At 59.2% G+C, this 9,845-nt stretch overlaps 1 protein-coding gene across 4 annotated transcripts in view; it reads left to right on the top strand.

The window, feature by feature from the left end:
- UBTF (upstream binding transcription factor) overlaps positions 1-9,795 on the top strand; it is a 13,184-nt gene extending 3,389 nt beyond the window's left edge. For 3 of the 4 annotated variants that reach the window (XM_015885876.2, XM_015885877.2, XM_015885878.2), the window contains exons 2-20: positions 330-458; positions 1,364-1,539; positions 1,638-1,721; positions 2,404-2,559; positions 3,060-3,124; positions 4,888-5,008; positions 5,466-5,576; positions 5,840-5,973; positions 6,414-6,555; positions 6,705-6,746; positions 7,240-7,353; positions 7,452-7,607; positions 7,988-8,143; positions 8,223-8,333; positions 8,409-8,497; positions 8,672-8,861; positions 8,999-9,046; positions 9,215-9,283; positions 9,598-9,795. In XM_015885876.2, the coding sequence (XP_015741362.1) occupies positions 401-458; positions 1,364-1,539; positions 1,638-1,721; positions 2,404-2,559; positions 3,060-3,124; positions 4,888-5,008; positions 5,466-5,576; positions 5,840-5,973; positions 6,414-6,555; positions 6,705-6,746; positions 7,240-7,353; positions 7,452-7,607; positions 7,988-8,143; positions 8,223-8,333; positions 8,409-8,497; positions 8,672-8,861; positions 8,999-9,046; positions 9,215-9,283; positions 9,598-9,771 (2,196 nt within the window). In that variant the 5' untranslated portion in view covers positions 330-400 and the 3' untranslated portion in view covers positions 9,772-9,795. The remainder of the gene's footprint in view (positions 1-329; positions 459-1,363; positions 1,540-1,637; positions 1,722-2,403; positions 2,560-3,059; positions 3,125-4,887; positions 5,009-5,465; positions 5,577-5,839; positions 5,974-6,413; positions 6,556-6,704; positions 6,747-7,239; positions 7,354-7,451; positions 7,608-7,987; positions 8,144-8,222; positions 8,334-8,408; positions 8,498-8,671; positions 8,862-8,998; positions 9,047-9,214; positions 9,284-9,597) is intronic. The other variant, XM_015885879.2, reaches the window with a different exon arrangement.
- Positions 9,796-9,845: the final 50 nt, after the last annotated feature.

Here is a 9,845-nt window from a genome sequence, read left to right on the forward strand (position 1 = left end):
CCCCCTCATTTCAGAGCGGGGGGGGGGTCACACTCTGTCTGCCCACCCCTCCCTTTTACAGCTCCATCCCTTCACTCCCCCACACTTTGGGGGCTTCTCTCTGAGCCCCCCCCCCCCACCTCAATATCACTCTCAGCCTATTCCCCCCCACCCACAGCATGGAGGAGGGGGGGGGGTGACTTACACCCCCCAACCCTCACCCAGCTGTGGGTCATAGGCCTGACAGAGGGGGTCAGAGGAGCAGCCAGGAGGTTTATTGAGGGGGGGGTCGTGCTGTGCTCCCCTTTATCCCCCCCCCCCCATTTTAATGCCCCCCTTCTATCCCATAGAGCGCAGCGGCACTGAGCGACGGTAGCGCCCGGCGCCGGCGGGGACCGTGCTGGCATCAGGCAGGTGGAGGATGAACGGCGACAGCGAGTGCCCTGCAGACTTGGAAATGACAGCTCCCAAAAACCAAGGTGAGGGGCAAACCCCCCCCAACCCACCCCCCCATAACCCCAATGTCCATGCAGTGTGTGTGTATGGAGGGGGGGGGGTGGCAAATGGTCGCCCTATGGGGTTGTGTGGGGATGCTGTGGGGTGCCCTGTAGGGTGTAGGGTGGTTTATAGGGGGTGGGCTGTGGGTTTTAGCCTCGTTTTTGGGTTGGCACAAAGAGCTCAGCGCCCGGCCTGCTGCTCTGTGCACATCTGGGCTGAATTAGGGGCTGTGTTGTTACCTGGGGCCTCCTTGAGCCTGCAGTGAGCTCAGAGCAGGGCTGGTGGCCATGGGGGTCCTGCCAGCACCTCTGCCATCCCCTAATACCACCCCCCCCACTTTCTGGGTCCCTCCTTTCTCGCTGTGGGTCAGCTGCCCCACGCGTGGCAGCGCAGCACGTGTCCATTGCTGGCTCTCGAGGTGGATTTAATGCCAGCAGGGCAGCGTTCCCAATATAGAGCAGCACAGCAGTGCCAGCAGAGCAGGGATAAATCCGGCATGGGGCGCAGGCGGCCCCATTCATCCTCATGGTAGGGGGCTGGGGGGGGGGGGCCCACGCAGGGAGGTGGCATTGAGGGTCCAGGACCCCCCCATGTCATCCTTGGTGGGGGTCAGAGCGTAGTGCAGCACTGGGTGCATCACCCCACATTGACACGCTGTGGGTTCTGTTGGTGCAGGAGCAATGCAGCGCCCTTATCTGATGGTGCACCAGGAGGAACGAGTCCCTCTGGTTTGCAGCTGCTGCATTTTCTAGCTCCAACCTGCAGCAAATTGTTGGAGGGTGATGGGAAGAGCCCCCCACTGTCCCTTTGGTCCCTATGGGTGGCACACAGTGGGTGCTGCAGGCCCTGCTGTGCCCCATAGCTCAGTGCTTTTTGTGCCATGCAGATCGCTGGTCGCAGGAGGACATGCTGACTCTGCTGGAGTGCATGAAGAACAACCTGCCTTCCAACGACGGGAGCAAGTTCAAGACCACCGAGTCCCACCTGGACTGGGAGAAAGTGGCTTTCAAGGACTTCTCGGGGGAGATGTGCAAGATGAAATGGATGGAGATCTCCAACGAGGTGAGTGTGTGGCTGCTGGTCCTGCTGGCTGTGGGTACCTGTGAGCTATAGGGCAGGTTGGGGGCAGTGATGTGACCAAACCCCCCCCCCACCAACAGGTGAGGAAATTCCGGACCCTCACGGAGCTGATCATGGATGCTGAGGAGCACGTGAAGAATCCTTACAAGGGCAAAAAGCTCAAGGTAAGTGTAAAAGCATGGCAGTAAACCATGGGGCTTTTATCCCCCCATAGGGGACCCTGCCCTGGCCGTGCTGGGGGCCGGGTTGGGGCTGTCACTGTGCCAGTGTGTCCCGAGGCAGCTCAGCAGCCGACAGCGCTGGGCTCAGTCCAAGCTCAGGGTACATTTCATATGGCCGGACGTAGCACTGGGAGCCTGCAGCCAAGTTTAGCAGCAGGGGATGGGCCCTATTGGCCCTATTGGTCCTATTGGTCCTATTCCTGGCCTGCCAGGCTGGGGAGCTCGTGCTGTGCAGCCTGGGGAGCTGCTGCTGTGTGTGGGTGGGGGACGTGGCCGCCTCCTGCCTCAGTTTCCCTCTGTGCCCGCTGTCCTGGAGCCTGACCCTAAATGTCCACTCCTGACCGGGCCACCCTTATCCATAAAGCATCTCCTTCCCTGTCTGTGGGGCTGGGGTGTCCCTATGGCTCAGCACGGGGAGCTGAGGGCTGGACCCTGCAGTGCCCAGTGTTTGGGTGCCCAGTGTTTGGGTGTGCTCAGTATTTGGGTGCCCAGTGTTTGGGTGCTCAGTGTTTGGGTGCTCAGTGTTTGGGTGCTCAGTGTTTGGGGGTGCTCAGTGTTTGGGTGCTCAGTGTTTGGGTGCTCAGTGTTTGGGTGCTCAGCTCTCACCCCTCTGCCCTCTCCCCAGAAACACCCCGACTTCCCCAAGAAGCCCCTGACTCCCTACTTCCGCTTCTTCATGGAGAAGCGAGCCAAATACGCCAAACTTCACCCCGAAATGAGCAACCTGGATCTCACCAAGATCCTGTCCAAGAAATACAAGGAGCTTCCCGAGAAGAAAAAGGTACATGAGGGGAAACGAACCGGGTCCCTGTGCCTCCCTGACCCCACTGGGGACTCCAGCTCTCCCAGTACAACCCAGCTCCTGCCTGGTTTAGGTGTCACCTGGTGCTGGTTCAGCCCCGTCCGACCAGTCTGGCTCCCTTTGCTGCTTCCCAGCACTGCGGGCTGGGGGTGGAGGTTCTGTCTGTCCGTCCCTTGCAGTCAGTGCTGGGTGGTGGCTTTGCTGTGGGCTGGGACGTGCTGGGATTAAGGACGCTCTCACGGTGCTGTGCTGGGACAGTCACCTCGGGTCAGTTTGTCACCAGCAGCAAATGGCCTGGGTGCAAAGTCCTCCGTGTTGCTCACCCATAGGCACCTTGCCCCCATGGGATGGGGCAGTGGGTTGGGATGGGTTCCTGCTTCTTGGGTTGGAAACCCATATCTGGGAGCAGTTGTGGGGCCAGCCCAGCTTGCAGGGTCAGCGTGTCCTTCCCATGTGCTGACATCTCTCTCTGCCTCCAGCTGAAATACATCCAGGACTTCCAGAGAGAGAAGCAGGAGTTTGAGAGGAACCTGGCGAGGTTCAGGTGAGAGGCAGCTCTATGTCCCTATAGAGGGAGCCCTGGGGGGTGCTGCAGGATGGGGGGGAGCTGCAATAAGGTGCCTGTGAGCAGCCCCGTATCTGGGAGCCGCAGCTAAAGGACCAGCAATGCTCTGTGGGTTGGAAATGCCACTGCTAAACACTGAAGCCTCCACCCTGCTCTATGCAGAGCTTCCCTCTGAGCTGGGGGTGCTGCAGCCCCACTGGGTCCTGGTGCTCCCCATCACAGAATCACAGAATGAGCCGGGTTGGAAGGGACCTCAAGGATCATGTAGTTCCAACCCCCCTGCCTGGCAGGGCCACCAAACATACACATTTACTAGATCAGGTTGCCCAGGAGACCCCATAGATCCCCATAGAGACCCCATAGATCAGGTTGCCCATGGCCCCGTCCAACCTGGCCTTGAACACCTCCAAGGACGGGGCATCCACAACCTCCCTGGGCAGCCTGTTCCAGGGCCTAACCACTCTCCTAGTGAAGAACTTCCCCCTAACATCCAACCTAAATCTTCCCTCTTTTAACTTAAAACCATTTCCCCGTGTCCTGCTATTATCAGCCCTTTCGAAGAGTTTACTCCCTTCCTGGGAGTAAGTTCCCTTCAGGTACTGAAAGGCTGCAATGAGGTCACCCCGCAACCTTCTCTTCTCCAGGCTGAACAAACCCAACTCCCTCAGCCTGTCCTCATAGGGGAGGTGCTCCAGCCCCCTGATCATCTTTGTGGCCCTCCTCTGGACCCTTTCCAAAATCTCCATATCTTTTTTGTACTGAGGACTCCACACCTGGACACAGTACTCCAGATGGGGCCTCACAAGAGCAGAGTAGAGAGGGACGATCACCTCCCTATCCCTGCTGACCACCCCTCTCCTGATGGAGCCCAGGATCCCATTTGCTTTCCAGGCTGCCAGAGCGCACTGCTGGCTCATGTTAAGTTTCTCATCTATCAGGACCCCTAGGTCTTTCTCTGCTGAGCTGCTCTCAAGGACAACTCCTCCCAGCCTGTACAGGTGCCTGGGGTTCTTCCGGCCCAAGTGCAAAACCTTGCACTTTGCCATGTTGAACCTCATTAGGTTCACCCGAGCCCAGCTTTCCAGCCTGTCAAGGTCCCTCTGAATGGCATCCGTTCCCTCCACCGTATCGACTGCACCACTCAGCTTGGTGTCATCAGCAGACTTGCTGAGGGTGCACTCCATTCCCTCATCGATGTCATTAATAAAGATGTTAAAGAGCACCGGTCCCAAGACAGACCCTTGAGGGACGCCGCTCGTTACCGGCCTCCACCTGGACATAGAGCCATTGACCACCACCCTCTGTCTGCGGCCTTTCATCCAATTGCTTATCCATCTAGTTGTCCACCCATCAAATCCACCTCCCTCCAATTTGGAGATGAGGATGTGATGGGGGACCATGTCAAAGGCCTTGCTCAGGTCCAGGTAAATGACATCGGTCGCCTTCCCTTCATCCACCAACGCCGTCACTCCATCATCACCTGCTGCTTGGAGTTGGTGCTCAGAGCTGCCACGTCCCCAGAGCTCTCTTAGAGCCCTTCTGCTCTTGTTGGGGATGCCATAATTCAATAGTTGGACTCTGTTGTCCTTATGGCTGCCAGTTGTTTATGGTTCTATAACACCATATAACTCAGTGGTGGCTCAGGCTGCAGTGAGGCTGCAATGGGGAGGGTTTGGGATGCTCACCTTGCACCATCAGCCTCCTTAATGCTGCCCCCTTCCCCCCTTCCCTGCTGGGTAAAGGGAAGATCACCCGGATCTCATCCAGAACGCCAAGAAACCCGACGTCCCCGAGAAACCCAAGACCCCCCAGCAGCTGTGGTACAACCACGAGAAGAAGATCTACCTGAAAGTTCGTCCAGATGTGAGTACGGTGGGTGGGGGGCAGTGAGTGTGTGTGAGTGTGAGCGCTGGGGGTGCCATACCCCGCTGCTGGGGGACAGGAGGGGGAACGAGAGAAGCACCATAAGGAATACAGGCTGCAGGAAGCCAGCAGGAGCTCCCAGCAGTGTGGATCGAGGTAAGGAGGGCTCTGCACACATAGGAGAGGCTCAGGGGGTTCAGCCTCCCCCCTGTTTTTACCTATAGGGCTGAGCACAGCCTTACACATCGGTCAGGGCAGCAGGTTCCCAGCACAGACATCCACCTCCGGCCATGCCCCGCACTCGCACGCACTCCATTCCCCAGCCATGAGCTCTGCTCGTGGCCCCCCCCGGCCCCTGCCGGGGTTCAGGGCATGCCCTGCTATCTTATTTTTTTTGATCCTATTTTTTTATTGGGTTTTTACCCCTCTGCCCTCACCTCTGGCTTTGGGTTTTCAGGCCACCACGAAGGAGGTAAAAGAGTCGCTGAGCAAGCAGTGGTCTCGACTCTCCGATAAAAAGAGGCTGAAATGGATTCATAAGGCCCTGGAACAGCGGAAGGAGTACGAGGTAGGGAGCAGCCTCACCCCATCCTCTCCATACAGCCCCTGTCGTCACTGTCCCTGGTAGCCAAGTGGGGTTCAGCCAGGTTCTTTAGTGAGAGCCCTGCTTCCTCCAGTGCTGTATGGGGAAGTGCCCTGGGGAGCTGGTTAGGGCGATGAAGTGCCCTGGGGAGATGGATAGGGCGATGGTTGGCTTCTCGTTCCTCCTCCTCTGGTCCCCAGGCTGGCGGGGATGGCAGTGCTGTGCTGACCACTCTTCCCTCCTTATAGGAGATCATGCGTGACTACATGCAGAAGCACCCGGAGCTGAACCTCAGCGAGGAGGGCATCACCCGCTCCACGCTCACCAAGGCTGAGAGGCAGCTCAAGGATAAGTTCGATGGACGACCCACCAAACCGCCCCCGTGAGTGATGGGGGGTGGGATGTGTTGGGGGGTGGGATATATTGGGGGGTGGGGGGGCAGCAGGAGCTCTGAGCTCTGCCTGGCTTTGGGTGCTCACACATCAGCTGCTGGTGATGCTGTTAATGACAGGATGGCAGCGTGGTGGGGTTGGAATGGAGCTTAAAGCCCCCCCCCTGCTATGGGCTGCTTGTCCTCGTCACATCAAACATCCCACGGCCCAGCTGTGGCATTGGGCACCATCAGGTCTCCATTATAGGCTCCTTTTGAGGGGCTGTAGAGCTCACAGATGGTCTCAGTGAGGTTTTTAAGGCCATGCTGCATGTTCTGGGTACAATGCAGCCACATCTGGCTCAGCTCTGCCCTTATACAGCCCAGAGGGGCTGCAGACACCCCTCCAGTGCCATGATCCCTCATATACCATCACCCTGCATCCCTTGCAGGAACAGCTACTCCCTGTACTGCGCCGAGCTGATGGCCAGCATGAAAGACGTGCCCAGCACGGAGCGGATGGTGCTGTGCAGCCAGCAGTGGAAGCTGCTCTCCCAGAAGGAGAAGGACGCCTACCACAAAAAGTGTGACCAGGTGAGTGCTATGGGGTGGGGGGGGGGTCCTTGGGCACCTCCCCTGTGCTCTGTTTGCTTGTGTGGGGCAGCATGTGGTGCTTGCAGAGGTGGCAGCAATGGGGTGGGTGGGATCCCTGGGTCTAATCCCACATCTCCATTTCCCAACAGAAAAAGAAAGACTACGAGATCGAGCTGCTCCGCTTCCTGGAGGTGAGTGGCATCCCTGGGTGCAGCCATGTGCTGTGCAAAGCTGCCTTGGTGCTCGAGTGCAAGCATGGGGAAGGAAGCTGACACTGCAGGGGTTGGGGCCACGGGGAAGGGGAGCAATGAGTGCGGTGCTGTGGCCTCCTGCTTCCTTCCCTTAGCTACAGTGTGTGAGTGGGGAGCTGCACCGGGGCTCCCCCCAGCACCGTGTTTGTCCCTGACGGATGTGACGTGGAGCCACACGTTGCTCTGCTTGCAGAGCTTGGGCTGGGAGGAAGCAGATGAGACAGGGGGGAGGATGGAGCTGGGGAGGAGCTGTGCCCTTTGAAGGGGGGTTTGTGGGGTGTTGGGACCCCAGGGTGGGCGCTTGGCTGGATTCTGGCTCAGCACAGCTCCTGCTCTGCAGCCAGCTGAGAGCTTTGCTCCCTGCTCAGCAGCTGCATTGATGCCTTGTTAGTGTCAGGCCTGGAGCTCTCTAATCCTGTGTGTGTGTGTGCAGAGCCTGCCCGAGGAGGAGCAGCAGCGGGTGCTGGGAGAAGAGAAGATGTTGGGCAGCATCAGGAAAGGAGCGACGAGTCCTGCATCCAAAAAGTCCTCGCCAGAGACCGGCAAGGTGGGGAGGGTGGCAGGAGGAGGAGGAGGGGGCACACAATGGGGATGTGAGATGGGGATGGTGGTGCTCACTGACCCGACATTTGTGTGTGCCCCCAGGCCAGCTCTGAGAAGCCCAAACGTCCCATCTCAGCCATGTTCATCTTCTCGGAGGAGAAGCGGAAGCAGCTGCAGGAGGAACGGCCGGAGCTGTCGGAGAGTGAGCTGACCCGGCTGCTGGCACGAATGTGGAACGACCTCTCGGAGAAGAAGAAGGTGGGCACCATCCCCAACCCATCAGCACAGCTCACACAGCACAGCTCCCAGCCATGCCCTGTGCTGGGGGCTCCACTTGTCCTTAGAGGGCAGCTGGGAGCATCCCAGCCGTACCCATCCCAGCCGTACCCATCCCAGCCGTACCCGTCACAGCCATACCCATCCCAGCCATACCCATCCCAGCCATATCCATCCCAGCCGTACCCATCCCAGCCATACCCATCACAGCCATACCCATCCAGCTGTACCCATCACAGCCCTCCAAGTCAACCCCAGCCCCAGCTCAGAGGCTGGATGGTGGCAGGGACGGGCATCCAGCCCCTCCTGGTGCTCATTAGGGGGTTGGTGCCCATTCTCATCCCTCATCTGCCCCTTCCCAGGCCAAGTACAAGGCTCGGGAGGCGGCCATGAAGGCGCAGTCGGAGAAGAAGCACAGCTCTGATAAGGAGGAACGTGGGAAGCTGCCCGAGTCCCCCAAAACAGCCGAGGAGATCTGGCAGCAGAGCGTCATCGGGGACTACCTGGCACGTTTTAAGGTGGGGACAGGAGACAGGGGTTGGGGGGTGGATGGTGACAGAGCCTGAGTGAGACATGAGACGTGGGTCTGTGCTGCAGAACGACCGGGGGAAGGCACTGAAGGCCATGGAAGCCACTTGGAACAACATGGAGAAGAAAGAGAAGCTGATGTGGATCAAGAAGGCGGCGGAGGATCAGAAGCGATACGAGGTGCGTCCCTGCCCCATCCCCATAACAAACCCTGGTGCTGCCTGCCTCCCCTGACCCCTCTGTCCTGCTGCTCAGAGGGAGCTGAGCGAGATGAGAGCCCCCCCCTGCTCCACCAACTCCGCCAAGAAGGTGAAGTTCCAGGGAGAGCCAAAGAAACCCCCCATGTGAGTAGAAACCCCCCATGTGAGTAGAAACCCCCCATGTGGGTGCCTTGGTGGGGCATGGGGAGCATCCTTAGGGCTGTGTTGGGGTGGTAAAGCTCTGCTTTGGGTACAAGGGGTGCATCCCCCCCCAGTCCAACACACCTGAGCTCAGCTCCGTGCCCCCCCCCCCTGCAGGAACGGTTACCAGAAGTTCTCCCAGGAGCTGCTGTCTAATGGGGAGCTGAACCACCTCCCCCTAAAGGAGAGGATGGTGGAGATCGGCAGCCGCTGGCAGCGCATCTCGCAGGGCCAGAAGGACCATTATAAGAAGCTGGCGGAGGAGCAGCAGAAGCAGTACAAGGTGCACCTCGAGATCTGGCTCAAGGTGAGCACCAGGAGGAGCTGGTGTCCCCTACTGCACCCCGAGCTGCCCATAGGGAGATAGGGGCTGTAGTGGCTTCATTAAGCCCTATGTCTGGGATGGGGTGCCACTGTGATCTGAGCATCCCTCTGTCTCTGCAGAGCCTGTCGCCCCAGGAGCGGGCTGCGTACAAGGAACACATCTCCAACGTGAGTGTACCCGTGTGGGGTGAGGCTGGGGGGGGTCCTGAGCTGGGGGCTGGGGGTCCTGAGCTGGGTGGGAGCCCCTTCTGCAGTGCCACGTTTGGGGGCCCCGTGGGTTTGCCCAGCTGTGGGTTCATGCATCGCTGCTCAGTGCTGCTCCTCCTCCCCATACAGAAACGTAAGAACATGGGGAAGATCCGGGGCCCCAACGCCAAGATGAAGCCGACGATGCAGTCCAAGTCGGTGAGTCGAGTGTGGAACCATCAATGGGGTGGGGGCACCATCAATGGGGTGGGGGCACCATCAATGGGGTGGGGGCACCATCAATGGGGTGGGGGCACCATTGGGTGGGAACCTCAGTGTGATGGGCAGAGCTGTGCCCCAAAACCCACTTGGGGTCGATGGGACCCCACTGTGATGGCACCAGGGGCCTTTTGGGGGCATTTGGGCACTGCCAGCCCAGTGGGGTGGGAGCATCTCCTGCTTTATGGCCAGAGGAAACCTATGGCTGGTGGGTGACCCCCCCACCCACCACCAACCCCCCCTGCACCCCATAGGAGTCAGAGGACGACGATGACGACGAAGAGGACGAGGATGATGATGATGAAGATGAGGACGATGATGATGACAACGGGGACTCGTCAGAGGAGGGCGGCGACTCCTCAGAGTCCAGCAGTGAGGAGGAGAGCGAGGACGGCGACGAGGTGAGCTGGGGGGGGGGCACACATTGATAAGGGGGGGCCCATCATCGCTCAGCCCCATCCCCACCTCCAGGGGTGGGAAGGGGAGGGTGGGGAGCAACACA

The sequence above is a fragment of the Coturnix japonica genome, chromosome 27, assembly GCF_001577835.2.
Source record: "Coturnix japonica isolate 7356 chromosome 27, Coturnix japonica 2.1, whole genome shotgun sequence".
Classification (NCBI taxonomy): Eukaryota; Metazoa; Chordata; class Aves; order Galliformes; family Phasianidae; genus Coturnix; species Coturnix japonica.